Source organism: Lingula anatina, chromosome 7, assembly GCF_051362555.1.
Source record: "Lingula anatina isolate TDL-2025a chromosome 7, LinAna3.0, whole genome shotgun sequence".
Lineage (NCBI taxonomy): Eukaryota > Metazoa > Brachiopoda > Lingulata > Lingulida > Lingulidae > Lingula > Lingula anatina.
Window position 1 is genome coordinate 11,960,336 of NC_141773.1, and position 24,083 is coordinate 11,984,418.

The 24,083-nt window shown below is 35.8% G+C and overlaps 1 protein-coding gene across 1 annotated transcript in view; it reads right to left on the minus strand.

The window, feature by feature from the left end:
- Positions 1 to 393: 393 nt before the first annotated feature.
- The window catches only part of LOC106179063 (uncharacterized), a 56,758-nt gene continuing 33,068 nt past the window's right edge, over positions 394 to 24,083 (minus strand). The window contains exon 4 of the mRNA XM_013562570.3: positions 394 to 6,990. Within this exon, the coding sequence (XP_013418024.2) occupies positions 6,677 to 6,990 (314 nt within the window). The 3' untranslated portion in view covers positions 394 to 6,676. The remainder of the gene's footprint in view (positions 6,991 to 24,083) is intronic.

Sequence of the window (24,083 nt, forward strand, 5' to 3'; positions counted from 1 at the left end):
AGAGAGAGAGAAAGAGGGAGAGAGAGAGTTTTGAAACAGTGTGTGACAAATTATTGGTGTATTGTTGATGGAAAACTGTTTCATTAAAATGAAAGTTATCCTCTACTATGGGTTGCATTTTGCATACATTAATATTGTGCTAAACCATAGGTGCATTTGGACCTTGATATCTTTGAAAATTCCAAAATTGCCAAAGAAAAATATTTTGAAACTTTGATGGGAAATATTTAGTTTTCACCCATTGAGGTGCCTTTGTAACATTTCTAAGATTTTCAAAAAAAAAAGAGTTAAGTTTAGTGAGCAAAAAATTATTTACCATTCTTCTTCTTATTATTATATCGATTTATAATACAAATGATAAAAATATCAGCAATAAAACAAAAAACGACAATGTCAGTTTCGGTACTAACTAACACTTAGCAAGAAACCTCCGATTTATTTCAACAATTGCACTAAGGTGTTGCTTTCACACATTTAAAGGTACAGACCCGTTAAGCAGCCCTTAAAAACAGAAAAAAATATCAAGATAATAAAATTCTACTATGCTCCATCTAGTAAGAACAGCTAATGGTTTTAATTTAATAGTATTCTGACAATGTGTCTCTGAATTGCATTGTCCAGAAAAGATGACCACCACATTTTTTTAACCACTGGGTTTACACCACACCATGCCCTGGAAGATCTCAAGGTGCCCTTAAATGGGCATGTAACCATAGAGACAAGATGCCCTTTAATGGGCATGTCACCATAGCAACAAGATATGCTTAAGAGTAACCTCTGTAATGAAGATGGATGTAGGTATCACATATATATATATATATATATATATATATATATATATATATATATATATATATATATATATATATATATGCACACAAGAAATTCAAGGTACAATTGGGACAGTTACCATATTTAGTCATGAGGTATATCCTTAGCAACGAGGTAGATATGGAAGTATAGCCCTATATCATTTTTCCTGAACAAAAATCATAAGAGTGCCTTAACATTCTATTGCTCACGCTGCTGTAAAACACTTGTATCAAACAATTGAAGTTAATGATCAGAATATTTTTACCCCATTTTATCTCTAGCAAAATATAAACATATGACTCCATTTCCATCTACAAGGGCATACTATACTTTATTATTTAACACCATTATTTCTAGTGTTACATTCAATGTTGAATGTAGTGTTATAAACTATTCTTATTTCAATTAGGGCTCTTCTGTTGTACTGTACCTGAGACCTTTGGTGGATGAACCCAAGAACCCTGATTCCCATACCCCTGAGAAAATAACATCGAAGTTAACAGGAACAGTTAGTAGTAGCTAAAAATGGAAACTACAAAGAAACAAATGCAAAAATAAAAGAAATGAATTCCCTGGCAGCAATATCAGTGTGTCACACGCACTTTTATATTTGTCTGATCTTTTTGTCCTTTTTTTTTATATTTTACATAAAAACCTCAGTTTATGACCACCAAGAAAAAATAATAGAAAAAAGAAAGCTTAACCCCTTTTGCGTCCAATTATTATATTTGTATCAAATGACTAACATAACACCCCCATTAAGTAACTTAAAAAAGTCAAAAGAACAAGCCGTGTTATCTGAATTTAGCTCATGAATGGTAAATATATCCATATGCATTCCTGAACACAGATGCACTGTGGCAGTTTTTAAAACCACCTCAGTATTTCTGATAAAAACAAGAACATTATAACCAAAGAAAGTAAAGAAAAGGATTAGTGATCAAATATTTTCCATCAAATTTTCTTTTCTGAATTTCAGTAAGTTTATACAGTACTGGCCTATATCAAATAAAATCAAAATTATTCTAGAGAACTTGCCATATCGTGTTTATATGCGAATCTCGGCCCCTTAACTTGAAAGCATCGTGCATTGCGACCGAACGCAAGTGTTTCAATTCCATAACTCGCCCATACTTGCCCCATATAATACACTGTAGCCTATATGTGATATCACTATTCGCACTAGGCGATGCTTTCGAGTTCAGGGCCCTGATTAACTTCAGCGAGAGACCCTGTAGAGTTGGAGCGATCTACATAGACCGTTAGTTTCAATGGAAAAGAGCCCATAGACATCTTTTCTTAACATGATGTGATAAAACCCATGAACACCAAAGCAGCTATGTTATTTTGAAGAATCTAAAGTGCATTGGATAAGGGAGAAAATTTCCATTTGTTATTAATATTTTTTTATAATTAAGCGGACTTCTCATAGCAATTAATTCTGTTATCACTACGAGGGCAAAACCAGAATATGACATTTCTAAAATAATGTTGGAGTTGTGTCAAAAATTGTTTCGTCTCTTTAAGTACATTTGAGATATAGACCAGATCAAAAGGAACAAGTTAAAACCTGTGATAAGATAGCATACCCTGTACAGATCGACTTCTATGACATAAAATGAAATGCATTGAAACATAATAAAAGGAGGACCACCAGCATAAACTTATACCAAACAATCAATAAATTGATTTATCAATGAATTTATTTATTCATCTACTCTAATTGTGTGTGAATAAAGGGGCAGGGGAGATGACTTAAAACTGCTTTTGTGTAACTTTTAAACAACAGACCTATACCTCTCAAGGGATGATTTAATTTTTAACTTCCCTCATAAACAAGCAGTGACCAAGCAGAGCTTCCACAGACTTCAACCATTCAACCACTGTTAGTGAACTCCTCGGGTGTTGGACCTCACTGGAAGAAGGATGACCCAGCAATGACCTGATGTTTTTTATCTCCTTGCTATATCTCTTAAGTCAAAAGTGTTATCACAGTTTAATCATATCCCAAAGGAAAAATTAGAAAATCATATGCCGCATGTGCAAACAATACCTGCAGGTATGGATGGAAGCACACTAAAAGTACACTTCACATTTCCCCTCCCCCCCCCTTCTAACTTCTTGGTATTCACTTACTATTTACCAAAGGAACTTAATGTCATTATCTAACCTTACTCCCATTTTTTCATGTGGAAAAGTACATACAACCTTGGGAGTATGGAAAATTCAAAGAGAAGGGAAAATTCATAGTGCGACTCGATAACTATTATAGAATGAAGTATCTCGTTCAAGATCTTTACTTTGGTAACCCCATTTGTGTGCGTGTGCATGCATGCATATCTAAAATGGATATATTCAAACACCTCCACAGAGAACTACCTACATGTAATAAATGTAAGCCACTGACACAACTTGGATACATCACCCTATAAAATATTCAGTCTTTAAGTTAATATTGCTATCCGTAAAGTGCACAGGACCTTCTATTAAAAGTACCCGTATCCTTTATGCCTGTTAATGTAATGGAAGAAGACTGTTATGCTGCTCAGGCGATGCTCCAACAAAAGGACCACAGATACATCAAACTGGCCGTGAGTGTGCCAGTGGCAGATGTAAAGTAATAAGCTATCAAATCACTCTCTTCACCCCCAGCTCTTGCTGATGCTGGTATCATAAATATTCTGGTCATGGAGTACTGGCCATTGACACCTGGTGTCCATATACCACTGCTGTAGATTATGATCTGGATGATTGAGGTACTGACATGATTAAGACAAATCCAAATCCCCCCCCCCCCCACCAAAAAAAAAAAGAAAAAAGAAAACATAATTAGAAACTGTTTTCAAAAATATCTCATTTCTTTTTGAAAACATTTTCTTCTTATGTCCTCCCCCCCCCCTTTTTTTTGAGGGGGGAGAAGGCGAGGGGGTTGGTTAATTATTCAACTTGTTACAGATAAACAAATCTTCTGAATCCATTTTTTGCTCTGAGTTTTTTTATATCGATAATGAAGTTGACTGCCCCATTAATCTGTACGACAGCAAGGACTTGTTCCTAACTTAAAACATTTCAGCTTTGAACATACATATCCACTGTTTACTAGATAACACAGGCATTTGGCATACTTCATAGGCCTACCAGCACATCATAAAGGGTGCATACAGTTGCTTAAAAAAATACCCAATCCGTTTTGTTGAGAGGGTGGCCTCAAACTGGGTCCTAGCCTTAATTACCAAAGGTGGAGACGAATCTGTTTGTTTAGTAATGGTTTTCAAAAATCAAAATGAATTTTAGTAAAAAAAAATGCGATAATGACCACATGATGACAGGCATGTCTCCATGTCCATCCCTGCATGGTGTAAAATCCTTTATTTTGATCCATCTTTGTATGCATCAGTCCTGGTCAGCCTGCCAATATTACTTGAAAAATAAGACACCACTATCATTGATTTTTTCCTCCCAAGAACAGAGAACGTGTCAAAATAGTCAACCAGTATGTTATTTTTTGAAGAGGCAAGTCACTTTGATTGTTAGAGATGCTTTAATGTCACATTATGTTGACCTAGATTAGTATGAATTCCAACAGATCGATTTCAATTCATTTAACGAGCCAAGATACCTTTTTGTAATTTAAATAGAGTGCTGATGTGGAGGCTCTGGCTGCCATTACATAATTCAAAGAATTTTATCCCAGTGTCTGAGATATGACCCCATTTTTTTAAGCAAAATAACCTATCACAAAGGTCGTTGGTGGTTTCAGCAAGACAGAAATATACATGGTACCATTGAAAAGGTTTAGATGGAGACAATATGTTATGAATGGCTTGGAAAAGTTTATGCTGGTGGATGCTCCTAATATATTCATAACCAATAATAATAATAATAATAATAATAATAATAATAATAATACACCATCCTGATTATAGCTGACCAACTGTGATTTTTCTATGATGTTACATCTTTTTGATTGGTCAGTGACATATTTATATCAATTTATAAACATGAAGAAATAAAATGGAAATAGATCTTAAATGGTATAAAGTGAGGGGTGGTATTGCTGGGAAACTATTTGCTGCATTAAGAATTAAATGATATAGGACTTATGATATTTAAATACTGCAATAGCAGTGAAGAGGTGGAGAGGTACTTATTGTTGAGGTCAGATATTTTTCACGGATTATCCCTGCCATAACTTATTCAGCCCAGAGGTTTATTACATATAATCATACTATTTACTATCCCATCTGATACACCCTAGCCCATTTATAAAAAAAATCAAAAATCAAATAAATAAATAAAAATTAAGCCAAGAATATATCTAAAAAGAAAGAAAAAAACATAACAGAAACAAAAAATACTATTCAAAATCTGAAGTGAGAAAACTGTGATACAATGGACATAATAAGCAGGATTACACTGGCCAACATGTAAAATTTGAAATGATTTACGGACATTATTTAGTGCAGACTAAGTTGAGCTAGACAGACACCAGGTCTTAAAACACACAGAAAGCATATGAAAGAAATGAAAGAGAACAGAAGCTGCAAGTGATAATAATAATAATATATCTACGAATAGACTATCATTTAATATTTCAATAGATCCACAAACCCCACCAGCTGGTTTTGTATATTGTAACTGGCAAGGATCAGGATATATGTATGTATATATATATATAAAACAAAGTTATCCCTGAGATGATATATCCCAATATATAATAGATGATAATAATATAAGTATATACTGTCAAGACATGAGAATTAATTTTATACACAAAAAAAAATTTGCTGGGGACTTGGGCATTCCGAAGTCTTTTCCTATAATTCTACACCTATAAATTCTATTTTATTATTATTAAATTATATCTTGAAATGCAAGATCCACCTGCACCAAGACTGAGGAATACACAAGTGACCAGCAAACATGCCACAGACGTGATCCAAAGGACCAACAATCACCCTGTAGTACTGTGGAGTCTATGTGTGGACCCAGGCTAAAATATCTTAAATCCAGGCTCAAACATTTCGACCCAGGCTCCAAGTTTTAAGAACCAGGCTCAAACATTTAGAACCAGGCCATTACATTTAAATCCAGGCTCAAACATTTAGGCCCAGGCTCAAACATTTAGACCAAGTCTCAAACACAGTGGAAATGAGGGGCAGATTACCGTATAGAAAATATGAAAGAGAGGTCCAAATTTGAACCGCTAACAGTACTGGCATAATATATCATCTGCGTTTTGAGGTATGTCTTAAGTTTTTTTATGTGTTGAGGTAGAGGGGGTGGAGGGGGAGGAAGATATACCCCCCTGGAAAATGTTGTAATAAAATAACCACTGGTTTGAGAGTCAGTACAACAGGGCAATAGTTTGGTACCATTATCCACTACTCCTACAGCAACTACTACAGCCCTGCTCATAACAATACCCTCATATTAGCCACATGGTGACAGCTCATCCAAAGTGCATTCCCTTCTTCAACCATCTCGTTATATCTGATGTGACAGAGACTAGGCATTCAATATTGGAACACAAGAAAGCCTTCTTCTAGACTTGACAATGACTGCTACGTTGACATCTACTCACATAATATTTGTACTTTATTTGGAAACCTATCACAAATGGCTTAATATATAGGTTATGAGCAATACTGGAGTTTGGTGCAACATTGTATCATAATTATAATAATTACAGGTAGATAACTAGATTATTCCCTGAAAAGTCATGTATTATCTTCTGTCGTCACCATCTTCATGATGGCACCACTTATTGTCGTATAAATGAAGAGTATCTTCAACAGAGGTAGATGTCTTATTTTTTTCTTTTGACCTCAAATGGCCTTGACCTTGGAAGGCAGTCTTGACCTCAAGGTCGTGACCGCTTCTGGAGTAAAAGTTGCCTTAAGGAGTTTGCTTCTTCTCGCAAAGTAGCAACCTGAGCACGCAGAATTGCATTTTCTTTTTCCAAAAAACTAGCCCGTATGGCAATTTCATCCTCCCGTGCTTTCCTGGCATCCCGTGATTTTTTGGCAGCACAATTGTTTCTTTTCCTTCGCTCGAAATACTTGTCATCTTTTGCTTCATCTGGGATGGCTTTTTTCTCACTTCTGGGTCGTTTCTGTGTCTGTTGGGTGGCTGCCAGGGCATGTGCCACTGCTGGAGACGTGGCTGCTTGGAGATCTGTGGAAAAAAGAAGTGATACAAAAATTAGGAAAATCATTTTTACACCTTTATTGATATAAATTATCAATAAAAAGGTTAAACTTTCTAAATTCTGAATGCAAGTTTTAATGTATGTTAACAATGTTATTCTAAATCTACCTGGAAAGATGAAGTCAACACAATTTTTAGACTAATAATATTTGTAACTTGGCAACAGAGGTAATATATAAGCAATAGCAGATAATAAATACTTTGATCAGAAAAAAAAATCATCAAAGTTATCTATCTGCTACTGATCAAGAAACTTGAAAAAGTTGAAAAGTTGATACACAAGCATCAATGGAAGGCGTGTTTGGATTAGGTAAGAATGTATCATGTCCTAAAGCATTCCATGTAATAACAGTACTACCAAATTCTTGGTTGTCCAAGGGGCCACCACATCTTTTTGACAGGTGCTAATCAAGTTATATGCATGGTCAGTAAATACAGACAAGAAGAAGCAATGTCCAGTCACATTATTCACATAACAGTGCTCAAAATTTCATGACATGTGGTCATTAACAGCAATGACCATATGTCTTGAAAACAAGCTAGCTAACTTGTTTTCTTTCAAAAACACCAACACCAAAATTACACCTTCAGTCAACAATGAATGTGTCCGAAATAAACAAGCTCGTTTACTCTTATTACTTTTCATTCAAAAACCCCTAACTCTGAAAAATGACAGCATTCAGTGAACTTTTGAACCTCTCCCAGCCAGAATGTCACAACACGCAATGGTGGCAGACGTAGTCTGAGCGGAAAGCAAGGTGGGATGTTTTTGTGACATAATTATACATTTCCATGACTTGGAATGAGAGGAGAGTGGGGGAAGGATGTTGATTATCCAACTGGGACCTGGTTATTTTTGCCCCACTGCAGTGGGCTGACATGTAAAATGGGCAGTTTTAGACCTATTTTAGATCTAGGCAAATATGTGCCATGAAAATTTTAGCTTTACAAATACTAACTGTGCCGCAGCAATCTGGGATTTCCATGATGCAAGAAGTCAAATTTGTGGTTTAAAATGGTCCCCATGTGAATGCAAACTTGTACTGCCTAACACCAAATATTTCTGTTGTCTAATATATTCCCATTTCTCAGTTTTATTTAATTTAATTGGAATCGAATTGGAATTCATTAAGAGTACATGCAAACACTGTGTAACAATATGTACTACCATCTGTTGTCCAAATTTGAAACCAAGCTGAATCGTTTTTCTATAATTCTGATTATATCTTTTCCAACAGTCATAAATATTAAGCATTCCAATCAGTATTCTGATGACCAACTGCTTTAGACAATTTTAATTAATTTCATAACTGATTTAATACTGTTCACCAACTTCAACACTACTTCTATTTCTTTGGTCGAGTTTGCTTAAAATGTTTGTTTAATATTTCCCTTTGCACAATATTTCACCATATCTATTTTTTTCAATCACAGCTAGGTATCCCACCTCTTAAAAGCAGTGAAATGAAGCCAGGATCTCCAATCAATTCCAGTTGAAAGTAACTCCAAAAGCCATCAGTTCAGTTCAATTTTGATCCTAGGATCAATTAGAGTTCCGATGATGTGGGATAGTAGAAGTACGACTAATCATTATGTACTGAGGTTTCCCTTCTCATAACACCTTGCTCTCTTTTTTTTTATCTCTCTCTTGCATGTGACTCAATCGGGTTCTGCCAACAGTGCTCCTGGTGTGGTATTACATGCGGAGGACCTTTAATTGAATCATTAACAATAGGGACTGGCAGCATAAAAGGGATTCAAGCTGATGATTTTCATATTACTTTCAGCTTCAGCAATCTCTCTCCCTTTTTTCAATTGTGTACTTTTATTTCATCCCAAATATGCATTTATGTTAGGATGGCCTGTGTGTATATACGTGCCTGAGTGTGCGTGTGCATAAATTTGTTCTACAAAATCAGAAAAAAAATAGTGTAGCATAAGTGGAGTTTATAGGAAAGACTATTCCTTTCAAATACATTATTACATCCACACCCTGAGAGTGAACAACTATGATGGATTTGTCCGAAACTGATGCAGTGGTCTCTGATGAATAAACAAAACAAAATTCCCGTTGTAAGATTCACAAATAAATGCTCTGATTACCCATCCTACCCCCAATGCTCATCCCCACCCCCTGATGTCTACCCCCATTGAATGATCAGTCTCACCCCCCCCCCAAATGTCCATCCCAATCCCTGATGTCCATCCCCAATACTAATTTATTTATACATAATCCGTTGTATCTCTTTATTATTACTATCATCATAACTCTCAACACTAAACTGAAAGGACAAACCTTCTTCATGCTACTGCAGAAAGAGTTAAATAATCTAGCAACATTGTCCAACCTTCATTAACTCAAATAACAAATTCACTGAAACGCTTGACCACGGCTGTAGGCATTTCTTTCTTGACCACAGGTGCTTTATGTACAGGTTAACACAGTTCTGGACAACTCCCAACTTGGTTATGGCAATAACAGTCTGGCCAAACTAGCCTTTGCCATTTACCTAATCTAATAAAAGTCTTAGGAATGTGCCTGGTCTTATGGACCATCATGTTATACTAAAAGTCTGAATCTGTTTTCACTTGACATCATTAAGTTTCTAAAACATGAAAAAAAGAAAGAACCAAGAAAAGTGGAACAGAAAGAAATCGTTAATCAAAGCCACTCTCCATCCTTCCATTAAATTCAAATGACATTCACAGTCACAAATATCCATGTTTGCTCTCCATTCATTTGTTTGTCACGATATCAAAAATACACTTTGTGTTTAAATAAAACAGGAATCTTTAGCTGTAGAGATGCGCCTAATTACATCAGTCGGATACATTTCTTTAGAAACAGATGGCTTCAGTACGTAACCCTCCTTTTTAAAATGGATTTTACTCCTAAAGTAAAATATATTCAGATGCTAAGCTGCAAAATCTCCAAGTCAAATTGTCTCCTTTAATTAGCAATGTGACTCTAATAGGAACCTTCTGCAGGTAAAGGCATGCCTGTGTTCTTTTTATTGTTTTACAAATTCATGGTATAAAAAAAACTATTATTTGTTTCTCTTTTCTTTGTCCAAGCTAAATTTTGTTTCTGAGTAATTTCAGTACTAGTATCTCTGATCATATCTCTGTCTACAATAAAAGATGCCACTTTCCTCAGCTGGCGTCCAGAAACTGGAACAGAAACAAAACGCTTATTGCATTTTTTTGATGTAAATTACTCTAATCTAGTGTCAGATGCAGGAGATAATGCAGCAGAAATACCCAAGTGAAAAAAAAAAAAAAAAAAAAAAAAACACTTGGCCAGGCAAAAGTAAAGCAATCAACAGATATGGTATGCATTCAAAATTTTTAAACACCTTAATCTCTCAAATATTGTATATGATTATTCTTCAGTTGAATGTCTATATCTCACAAAGGTATATTTCTGTGATGTACACTACAATTTGCTTCAAAAACGAAACACAGTGGATATTATATTTGTATCATTTTGCTTTTAGCATTTGAAATTTATCATAACTAATGCCATGTTCAAATTTTAAAGAGGCATCTCAATTTACAAGCAAAGCATGAAAGGGTTTTTTGAAATTATCTAAAATAAGTTTGATGAAAAAAAAAAAGATGCAACCTACTTCCATTCAGTCAATTCTTCAAAATATTACCTGTGCAGGTAAAACAAGTTAAACAAACAGGGTTCCATCCAGGTATTGGAATCCACATATTTCAAGGCCCAGAAATATCACGCTGTGTTTTGCCTCTTACATCAACCACACCACTGACTGATCTAACAGGTACAGTGAGATCTGGGGATTACGACATAAATAACTGTACAGATTTAAGGTCCAGGGGAGAGTGTGTGTGTGTGTGTGTGTGTGTGTGTGGGGGGGGGGGGGGGGGGGGGTTGAAAATACAGATTAACAATGCAGTGTCTGTCTTACTTTGTGATAGAATTGTGATAGAATGATATCTCTCATAGATATCTTCAAAAATAGTGAGTGTGGTTACATCTAGGGCCTTTTTGTGTGTGTATGTGTGTGTGTGTGTGTAAATATATATATGCACTTTAGCCTTAATAATGGGCTTTTTTTTCTAATTCTTACTTCTGTACCTAATTTCTAAGTATAATACTACTATGGATTAAGAAGACCAAATTTTTCACCAATCTGTTGGCATTTTTTTTTTTTCAAATCGGTTTCCAGCTGGTCAGTTAAGAAGTCTGAAATGCCACTCCACCTAAAGGCCACTGAGTACTAATGACCTGTATATTACCCAGCTAATAACAAGCCAGTCTGGTCAGTGCATATGACCAAAGTCCAGCTTTTAAGTGGACAGACAGACTTATTACCCACAACACTTAACATGCATACCTACAGGTAATTAAGAATGATCCTTTGCTCACCATTAAGTGTGGCTGTGATACAGAATTATCTGAAGTCATGTTGACCTTTTCATCCCTGAAGCATATTTCACCAACAAAGAATAAACTTTTAACTAATTCTACTTTTCTACATTTATAAATGCTCCTCACACACTATTTTTTTTCCATTTTTGAAAATTCTGAACATAAGCTCATTAAATCTCATTCGCTAAAACAGTGCATTTATTTTCTTGTTATCACCCAAGTGCAGTTACCCTCAAGTTACCAAAAATTATTTTTCTTAGTCACTGAAACCTGTGACAACTGCCCCATAACCTGCCACCAAATAGTTTGATATAATGCCCATGCAATAATACAACAACATAAATGCTATCTTTCCATCCAACTACCCCCTTTGACAGCCCCAAGCTGGGTCAAGTGCACTGAGTGGCCATCCCTCTGCAAATGTTACAGCTCATCTAATGAGGGAATCTATTTCAACATTGCCCTATCATCTCTATGCAAAAATGGAACCTCAATGGATTGCCAATACAATATAATCCTCCAGGGAAAGCGTTATCTTGGAAAAAATATATTCTACTGGCAAAAATAGAAGCCACCATTTTAACCATTGTGGGCTCCAACTGACAGCGTATTTCATCTCAGGAAATGGGAAGAATTCAATTAGTTTCTGAGAAGAGAGCAAGGTGTGCCAATGTTGAGGTGCTTTTGCGCTAGTTGGGTTGTTTTTTTCCTCAAGTGTTATCGCTGTGTTGCATGAAGTCATGCCTCTTGTCCTGTGGACTTGGCAATGGACAGGCAATTATGATTGAAAACATCTGATACCAACGTTTTTTATCTTTTTTAAAATCTTTTTCCTTTCCTAATAATTTCACCAGATAATGCTAGTTAATCAGTCAACACAAATCTTACACATATTTATCAACAAAACCAATTGTACAACTGATGGTATAATTTGTTCAGACAACCCAAAAATGCCACCACAATCTCACAAATTTATCAACAGCTGCATGCAAGGAGCACTATTTTTGGTTTTTGTAAATCAAAATCTAGCTTTCATTTTCTTGAGTATCACAAAACCTGCTTCAAAAAAAAAAAAAAAAGGGGGGGGGGGGAGATGGCTGTTCATCCAATAGTATGTAGGTTAGATATAGCTGAGATTAAGAACCACTGGAGCTGAGACCGATCAACCAAGATGGTTTTGAGACTACGAAATAACCTGGCTAATCCATTTCCTTATACATTGACAATAATTACAGCGAAACTGTTTCTGGTTTTAAGCAAATGCGAGCAGGGGTTAGGTCTATTGCACAAAGTCCTGTCTGTAATGGAAACAATATGGTAATACATTCAGAAGAAATCCATGGGTCAGCGGTTATCAATAGAGCACACAGCTTGTGCAACGGTGGGTAATGAACAGAGGCAGCATATATACAAGCTAGCTGACTTCACGGCCAGGTTAAAAAGTACTTGATAATATATCACACAGGGATTCAAATTGTCATGTGTTTCCCCACCCAAGTGGGAGCACCACATATAGCTCCCCTACACATACTCAATGGATCTTTTGAGTTTGGTAATTGATACAGGCATGTTTTTGGGTGTTTTTAGTTGTATCTTTCTACCAAAATCAGTCAGTGCAATACATTATGTGCTCTTTTTTTCCATTTTGATTTTCATCATTGCAACTGCAAACATGAAGAAGAGTACTTCATGATTAATACCTATCCTGGGTTATCTTAACAACTAAGCTAATTATACCCCCTTTACACTGGACGGCGTCCTTTCTGCGTCCTCTCTGCGACCATGAAATTTGGCAACGCTGTGGTCTTAATAAGGAGGCACGAGCATGGATTTTGTATCAGAATGAATGCTCAATGAACAGCAAGTTGCCGGCACGTAAAGTATTATAATTTTTTAACTCTCAAATGGGGCCGGACTGCTGGACGCAGAGAGGACGCCGTCCAGTGTAAAGGGGGCTTTACTAAAGAAGTAACCTGACTGAGGTGACCCAACAGTGGATTGACAAAAGGACTTCAAATTCTAAGACTCCACTGGGCGTCCCTGTAAATGATGAGGAGGCCACTTTAATAAAAGATCGAGCTACAGCCCAAAAATGGGTCCTAACTTTAACACCAATAATTTGGTCTACTTCAGTTCATGATAAATCAGCTGTTTGTCCATTTGAATAAAGTAGATATCAGTCAATAGCAGTGGACATAGATCTCCTGCTATAAAACACTAGAGTCAGTTTGGTGGATATGCATGAGGTTCATGTAAACTCTGGTTGAAAACCGGGCCACAGAAATGCACTCAGTAACCTTTGCCATGGACGTCAAGCAATCTTCTTAAAAAGTGCCATCTTAGACTTTGCTGGGTCTCTTCATTTCCTTTCTGGAAATTCAATTAACATGTTCTTTTCTACTGAACAGAAACATGTATGGAGTGGAAATATGTTGGAAAAAGCAAATCCCAGATTGGCAGGGGAAAATACATAAGTATGTCTCTTTAACTAAGGTACTTGGAAATGGGTTCTATAATACTTGTTTTAAGCTTTAGAAGATCCGCCCTAGAACTCAATGCACTAAGGAATTCAAGGTTGTCAATGTGGGCTTTGCACTTCTGAAATGTCAACTCTACAGTGATGCATGTACTCTTATCTAGCTCAGATCAAGTTAACGTAAACACCCATTCGCTTTTCAAAGGAATTCTAGGAACAAAATAAATGTGCAGTGGGCGATTCTGGGAAAAATTGATAACAACAACTAGATGACATCATCAATAACATGTCACTGCTTGAAAGATATAATGACTTTTAATAGGCAACCTTAGTGTGCTTGCACTCTCAAAGCTAATAGCCTGGAGATTTCGATATTATTTCTACTATGGAGTTGCACCTCTAGAAATCTCCCTAGTCTTTGGTTTCTTATCTTAATATAAAGAATCTAGGCGCTTACATGATAATGTTCAGATGAAGAATTCCTGTAGAATTAAAAGATATTCCTTTGATTTGATTCATTTATATATATATATTTTTTTTTCCTAAAGGGCAAGGCCAAAGTCCTCATGCATTAATTATAATCCTTTAAAGTTGCATGGTAAGCGGGTATTTGTATTAAAGCATTGCCATTAAACACAATCAAATGCCACCATAATGGTTCAAATAATATAACTTACAGCAATACCACATTACATTCATTACATTATTTCCCAGAAAATGATATTCGTACAGATATTTTCTGCTTACTGTCTACTTTCATCACATATAAACTGCTCCAGTAGTTATTGACTGTACCCTTGAAGCACATGCCAGTGAACATTAAAATGATACGGAGGGGAAAATATAAATACTTTCACCTTCAATTTCTATACCAGGCATTATACTTTTTAAAGGCATTAATATTGCCCAAAACGTTGACAACATTGTAATGCTAACTATAATGCAGGAATGCATTATAATTTCACAATCTAGCATAACAAGCACTGACATTTTTTATCATTTCTGCATCACGTTTAAGTACAGCACTTTATCTCCAATAACATTGATCTTGCCTTCAAATCTAAACAAATTAAATTAAAAGCAATAGATAGATGACCTCTTTTCTGTGAAAGAAACATATTGTGCATTCGCAATTATCTATTAACACCATACTTCTGTTCTTAATCCATGATAACTCTGCATGAACTGTGTTGATTGCAGTTCAGTTGGCCTGTCCACAGCATGTGGTGCAAGCAACACCCATTACCAAGATTCAAGAAACAACTGACCTTCTCGAAATAATTAGCATGTGCCATTTATATCAATAGTGAAGTGATCTAGAGAATATAAATGTGAATGCATCCTGAAAAGAAGTCCACAAGAAGACCTGTAAACTAAATTATTCTCTTTTCATTCTCTCATAATTGATTAAGAGAAAGTGGGGAAACGTACTAGGTGCTAGTGCTTGCGTACTTAAATCCAGACCAACAAGTCTAACTGATACAACAAATTTTAGTCACCTTGGTGCGGGTGGGTGGGAGAGCGTGTTTGTGTGTGTGTGTATAAGAGCAAACACCGGTTTAAACTCTTACACCTACTTTTTCTCCTTTTTTTTTCCTTCAGTTATGTTGTGAAACTAGCCCCTTCATGGTAAGTCCAAGGTCTCTTCTGCAAAAAGTACGTAGACTTTCCACTGGTTGTCCATTTATTCTACTCCACTATATTGCTATATCTAGTTTTACTCTAGTAACTGTCTAGTAATTCTAGCAATATAAAGGAGTTGTTGTTGACTAGGGCTGCTTTGATAAGTGTTTTATTTTATTATGCGATGTGTGTTACTTAAACTGCCATAAGGGGATGGCCTCTTCACTGGTATAGTCTAGTTCTAGTGAAATAAAAACCTTGATATCTGTCAATTGTCTGAGGATTCTCATGTTACTCTAGTGCAACTTATGAAAGATTCAAATATTTACAATTCATTGTAAGTAAATTCAGTCAGTAAATACTTCACAGCATGGCTTCCAAATATGCTATGCTGATTTCCTTATGCCCTGATAGCTTTGTATTTAAATCCCATTGGAAGAAAAACAAATCCATCTATTTTTTTTTTTTTTAATCTTAGGAAATGACTCTACATATACAATTGCAATTTGAACACACAGCAGTCAGCTATGACAAATAAATTCATTACACTTGCTTCACGAGGAAAGCAATCCTGAATAACCATAATGGCAATACGCATAAAATTTGCACCAAGATGCTTTTTCCTTGAAACAAAAACACATTTACCCATTTAGGGTTTAGTCACGGCAATGTATTCTATTCTGCACAGATCAATAATAATTTCATCTCAGCTTTTTGTAACTGGCATTGATGTAACATCAATTGCTGCACTTGAACTTCTCTTTTTAAACAAATTCAGCCTCCTGGCTTAGCTATATACATTTGATAGCGCAGCTTTGTGTTATTCAAACTCACAGACGAATCCACCATTCTGGCCCTTAGCTGTAGTAACGAAGGATGGTGGCATGTGTCTTATGAAAATTACAGAGGGAAGCTGGCGTTGCTTTGTTGGTTTTAATTGCGATACTCTCTGCAGTGGTGTTATAAAAAGACATATGGGAAATGAATCCCAACAGCTTGCTTATGGGAATTCACTTGAAATACACTTAACTTGATGTCACATTGACTTTTCATCTATTTATAAAACACACGCACACACACCACAGCAAAATCACAAATCCATAGAGCAGATATTCTGATTAATCATCTTGCTTAGTACAAAGAGCTAAACCCAACAATTCACGTGTGGAATATTGGCAATCGACCCCCTTTCCCCCTCCAAATTGAAAAGGCTTGGAAGGTGAAAAGCATGCAATGCACCATGGAGTGCAAACACGCACTCAACAATGAAAGAAAATTTCTTATCATTGGGGAAAAAAAATGAAGACTATCAATATATTATCAAACCACCCGTTCCGCAACAATAAACTTAACAGTAAACTTTGAAGCCTGTAGGCTATTTGAACGCAACTGTTCATCGTTAAGTAATGGTACTGTCACATACTGCATAAAGCATTAACGTATGAGAAAAATTGCCTAGATGCAGACAAATGCACATATTCATTAGACTTAAGTGGTATGCTCCTCTAGTAGGTATACAAGCATAGGTGTACGTTTGCATACCAGGAGGAAGATAAAAATAGCTTATAAAATGTTTTGAGCAAGTTGAATCTTTATTTTGTTATGCTGGAAACAAGGGTGATTTCATATTCAAAGTTGTGGGTATAATCGATGTCACATATGATACTCATACAGACCTCTTTATGCAGGGTGTGACAGAGTTTTAATACAGGAAAAAGAGGCCATGTTATGATTTCACAAATTCTACCTATGTGATGTGAATATAAATACATCCATGCCTATATATATATATATATATTGATGCATCTTTGAAGATCTACATTACAGTTGTAAAATACAATCCGAGCTTTTGGCCCAGCAGGGGCGGATTGAGGCCGTCTTCTGGGTCTGCTAGAAGACGATCAGATTTTCATGTTTACATTGAAGGGTATCCCATTTTTTCTTTCGGAAGACAGTCAAAAATGGAGGATGGAGGATGGACCAACAAAGATAATTTGGGAGACTGTGAGAAAATATCTCTGAACACACACCTGTCCAGGATACACGATTCACAAGAATGACCCAAATGACCCCGAACTTAAAAATGATGCTGGACTTAAAAATTTTGTAAGGTTCAACAGGTATGTCCACTGAGGTCAAGAGGTCAGGTGCATGTCATGTACCCCCTTAATTATTGATAAAAATTATTCAAAATGTTTGTGAAGAAGAAAGGTATTATTTGTTCAGGGGACCATATCGTATCATTTGACCATAGCATGCAAATGTTCTTGTCAGAAGCATGCCAAGATGGGCTACAGTAACTACTCAATAAATTTGAACAAAACTGATGATCTCTGTGGGCAAAAAACCCATATCAAGTCAACAAAAAGACCAGAACAACATTTTGAATTTTGAATAGGGTCGTGGCAAAAATCCATTTTATTTAAAAGTTTTTTGGTGTTACTTAAAAATAATAAATCCTGAAAAAACTTAGATACTGATATTGTCAAGGCTTTCAAAATTGTGAGCATTTACCGTACAAACACAGGAGGACTGGTCAGGTAATCGCTCCATCTTAAGAGGCATGTTCCTTGTCCTTCGTGATTACCTTAGCATGAAAGGAAACTACCAGGGGAAGAGGTGGTTGTTGTGTATAGATAGCATGCAATAAGGGTTGCTTATCTCCTAAGAATAGAATGTCTTTTCTCCCCCCCCCCCCCCTCCCCCCCAACCACACACACACACAACTGGCTAGGTACAATTGCAACACAATTTTATTTAGGCATCCAAATATTATTTCCAATAGGACATAACAAAAACATCCCTTTCATAATGGAAAGTAATAATCTTGGTATACTTCTGATTTGGCAAAAAAAACAACTTTAAAATATTCATGTCAGTATATTAGTAACAAATACTGATATCAACATCCATTGAAATGTAGAGCCCATGGGGAGGATACAGGTTTGGAGGAAATGTTCCAGTCCTGAGCAAAGATTAATTATTATGATGACAGTGACACCAAGATGATTCCAGTTTTATGACCACCATGACACTGTGCTTTGGAAACTGTGACAATGGCACCTTTCTCTGAGTGAACTGGGCTTCCTTAGGTGAAAACAATTCACTAGATGACCTACACTGCTTGAGTAATGTCACTGACTTAGAAGGTTTCTTCTTATGTCATACAACCCATTGACTTCATTAGATGTGTTATAAACACAATACAAACCACAGTTATTGATTACTTTAGTTATCAAGGATGCTGATCGGCTCACTTTCTTCTTGGTAAATTTTAAGCAATGTACTATGTTCATTGCCACTGATGGCTATAACTTTACCCAATAAATTGAGTTTTATGTTATTACTAAGTATTATTACTTTTTAGTTATCTTTGCTTTACATAGTGAAAATGGTTTACAACTAGATGTTATACTGAATTTAAATGAAGGTTGATCTGGAACATTTCCATACATTTATGGACATTGCAAGGGCACCCTAAAACCACTGGTGATGAAGATGCAAGTCTTGCTATACACTCCTCACCTTTGATAACTTCTCATCAATTTATTTGTTAATTATATTTTGCTTATGTTTATATTAAAATGTAAAAATTTGAATGGACTCCATTTTGTCTCACTTATAAATAATGATAACATATCAATTTTATTCCTTTCAACTTACAATTGACATATTTTCTAAACCATTTGGAATCATATGAACTGCTTCAAAGTTATAATTAGTATTCAAGCAGCAATTACCCCTGAGGATAAAAAATTTCATTACCTATACCACATAAAATAAAATGTTATGCTAATAGCAATAGTATCAGGGATCCAAATGTGTTGATTGCATGGCCAACTCAGCCCAACTGTCATGTTTGCAATGTACCCTCCAGAAATATGCTACATGAAGAACCAAACGTGAAATTGTAAAATCAAACGTAATTAAACTGCAGCAGATTTTTAGATGCCATAAGCAGGATTTCAGTTGAAAAGACTAAAAAAAATATGAAAACATCATTTTTGATCACTTTTGTAAAGTGCACTTTCAAACTTATTATCTGCATACTCAAATATATATGAAGGGAATCATACAAGATTGCCTAAAATGAGGCTGTCGGCATTGCGTGACGTCAAATAAGCCTAGAAAACTCATGAGAATCTACGTAAAGTGGGTCAGCTGTTTAGGGAAAATGGTGAATACGTAAGCACAACACAGAACATCAACTCCTACTGTAGAGAGATACTGTCTGGGGTAGCGCTAACACTCGCCAATTTAGCCAAATGCAAAAACTGACATAAATTGACTAAACAAAAAGGGCTTGATTTGACTTGTTTTAGTCAAATTATAACCTTTTGGATAACAAATTGACAAAAAAGTGGTGATTTGGCTAAGAGAAAAAAAATGCTAGCGCTACCCCAGACTGTAGTTTGGCAGAATTGTCATAATCCAAATTAAACATCTCTTGCCCTTATGTAAAGGGGCATTTCCTTAATGTCATAACCGAAAATCTTCATTTGACCAAAATTAAAAATTTTCATTTATTAAGGAACTAGCCCTCACTTTTTAATCTTTTTTATTGTGTGAAATATTTCATAAGAACCAACATTATTACCCCATTTCAGTGAATACAAGCCCAATCAATTTTATTCAAATTTTAATGAGCAATCACAGGAAACTGTCACAGACACCATTCACTATACAATCAATTAATCAATCAATCAGTTATAATCATAAAATAATATATAAAGTTGTGAGAAAAAAGATTCACAAAGACACACTCTTGGCCTGATGACTTTCGGATTTATTAACAATAAATTCATTGATCTGGTGGTAAGATGTAGACCTTATTTAGGATCTGGAGATCAGAACATTTCTCACATCATCCCAAAGGAGAAACTTCTCGGGCACTTACAGCCTCCTGTAAATTGTGTATAATATATCACCCCCTCCCTGTCTACAAACATGTCCTTTTTTAACTCAGAAACACATGCTCAAAAAAAAAGAGAAATATTCCCACTGTATGTCAACACAGACGAGTGTGTCAAGTGCTCTTTGAGAGATTTGCACCCCACGAACCTTAATCAAGCGATCAAGTAGCTCTGGGAAATATATCTTCAGTCAATGTAGAGAGCGCAATTCATTATGGAGATTCTTCTCACTAGTAATAATGGCCTTTGACATAGAGTTCACGAAAAAACAATTGGAAATAAATATCATTTCAGGATTAGCTTGATAGGATACTTTTGGTGTAACTACGGAAAGAGAATATTTCAACTGAATACAGAACAAGAAAATCTGATGACTTTTCATTGATATGCACATAGGTTTTCATCTGGATGAGTTTTCAGTCTATCAATAAATTCTAAGGGACTATCTCTTGAACTAAGACATCTGACATTTTTTTTTTGAAAGATAATTCATAACTTCAAAGAGCCTTGAGATCAGGCAGTTCACATACATCTACACTTCACAATCATGAAAGCATGTTCTTGGGCACCCAGAACAAATTCCCTCGCAATCCCAGCACCGAACACTCAGACAAGAAACAGAGCACTGCTCTAGGCATAATTTCAATGGGTGTTTAAAGCAGTTTATGAAACCTGAACCATTTTCTCTCTGCCACATCACAATCTGAAACAAATCCCAGACAGATCACATTTGTCCTAGAACAGTGGCCATAGCTGACCACTATCCCTGGGAACTGACCACAAGACCATAAAATCCCAACTGACCACAGTCGGCCATATTCTGACTGATCCTCCAATAACCAAATGACCACAACTGCCAACTTCACAACCAAAACTGGACATTACTGGACAAAAATGTGAATTGCCAAGAGCTAAAGGTCAAACAGCACTACTGGACATAAGAAACCTGTACACATTTTCATCAGTGACCAGGAAAAGACAGATTACTGGACAAAAATGTGAATTGCTAAGAGCTAAAGGTCAAACAGCACTACTGGACATAAGAAACCTGTACACATTTTCATCAGGGACCAGGAAAAGACAGATTTGGTTCAGTTTGGTCACAAAGAGTGCAAAAAAGCATATGTGTTTAAAATTTAATCATTAAGGTGGTATAGCAAAGATGGATCATTCCCACTTAAGATAATCAAGAATATTTTATCTCTATGGTCACCTTGTCATTAATTTTGTCCAATGACTCACCATGTGCAACATCAATAACGACTCATTCTGGGCAAGGAAAATGAATATTTTTATTGGAGTCAATTTATAAGTTATACACTGCTTCTGTACAGCTGCTAGGAAGAACCAAAGTCTGCCCAAACCTATATATAATAATACCACATAACTAACCACACAATCTGCCATGCCAGAGCTCAGACCCAAACTGGAGGCCACTCTGGCAAATTCACCATTTCTAATATCCATATTAAGGTCCTATACCCCCAAATATCAGGCCCCTGCTTCATAACTGAGACAGGCAGTAAGAAACAAACTTAACATTCCAAATTCTTGAAAGCATTTTTGCCATCCTTGTTCGGGCTCTGTATAAATTCCCCTGGCCCCTGCCTGGAGTGGCAATGAGGGCAGCATGCATTCCCAAGTTAACAGCCTTTCCCTTTACTCATCATTTCACAAATTACATAACAGCGCCAACTTGATGGATCACTCTTGACAATCCCCTTCCCCAGCAGCGGGAATCTGAGGGGTCATCTCAAAAAGGAAGGGGGGGGAAAAACACAAACTGATTCCTTCTGACCACCTGGACTCTTTCAAAGGTGCACTAAAAAACCCAAAACTATTTAGTAGTTTTGTTTGTAAAACATGCAAAATGTCTCAAGTTCCATTAAAAACTGCTAATTCAACTTTGGTCTAAGGAGGGCGCCTTTGACTTTACTGTTTTTGGGAAACTATTTTGGGAAAATTCAGACCCAGAAGCACTAAATAAAATTTCACTGCCATCCAAACATCTGAATCCTTTTTCTTGTTGAACGAAATTGTGATTTCACAGTCCTTATTTTCAATCTTAACAGATCTTTGTATAAACAGGACAGAAAAAATAATGCACCATAGAAGAACTCGTTTCAGGATTTGTGGAAGTACCTTTAAAATTTATATCGACTTTTTTTATCAAAAATTATTTAACTTGATTCTTAATTATTAAACCAATATGTCTAAGAGCTGGTGATTTTTATCCTTCATAATGAAATCCACTTGAATTAAAATAGCAAGTCTAATGATTTTGTGGACTTCAAGACAGTGTTTGAGTGAAGAAATATGGTGAGTACATTCATCATCAGTGTATGACACTCCAGAAGAACTTCTTTGCTGCCATATTTGGACAAGATAAGACCATTCCAATGCTTTATATAAATCAAAGCGCCATGGACTAAAAAAAATTTTAATATGGAACTAATTTCTTATTACATTTGTTTAAATTATAAAAACTTGATCAAAAAGAATTATCTAAGTTTTTTAGTTCTATTTAAAGTGATCTATTTTAATATTTGTAATTCATATACAACCACAATTTCAAAGCAACAATGTTTAAGTCAACATGCAAAATACTATTTTGGCAAAGCAGAGATCTTATCTGTCATAAAATTTCCCCTTTTCCTTATTCAAATAAGTCAGTCGCTAACAGTTATTCCTCCACACCAAGCCTCAAAATTTTCAGAGTCTACACAATATTCAAGTTGCGCCCCGCAGACCACAAGGCCAATTACACCAAATTACTGACCCCACACCTGCCTGAGTAGAAAGACTATACATCACAACACCACCATACCACTCTCAGGGCTTACATAATACTTGTAGACTGGACTGGCAGTGGGGGTGTCCATTACAGTGATAATGATTTCATCACCCTGAAACCCACATGTTGTGCAAACGTAAACATCCTGAAAACCACAGGTTGGTTCATTTTGATACCCCGAGTGTCACCTTTATGTAATGCTTATAACAGACTCTATTTCGTTGGTTATTAGGAGGGTCTACTTCAGCGGCAATTCTCTCAGCTCCTGGAAACTCATAATTAATCTCTTCACACCCTGACCATCATAAACTAGTCATTTGCAACACTTCAATTCAACATATTTTATAAGATTCATGTTACCAGTAATATTAATAAATTCTGTAACTTATGTGTAGCAAGTCTTTCATAGTATGTCAAGTATGTAAATCAAGAGCTATGGCACTGATGAGAATTGTTACTTGTAACATTTCATCTTCTAACTGTGGTAAAATTATTCCATTGAATTAATTCCTTTCATCTAGGTTAAGGCAAAATAGGTTTTTCATCATCTTTGGGTAATGATGATAAACAAGTTAATTTTTTCATAAAGTCTGTAGCATCTTTTTATCTATAAGGAAAGATGTTCTAACCCTTACCTCCTAGATAGAAAACATGCTTAATTCTCTTTAGAAATGATTGACCTTTTTATCATATTATCATTGCATGTCTATTTTATCTTCCAATTTGTTTATTGATAAGTCTGTGGCTATTAAACTTATCATTGTGCAAACAAACATTTCAATTAAACTCATTAAATGTCAGAAGAATATCCAGTTATTTCAACCTCTATCATTCCCAATCACTGAAAAACAAACA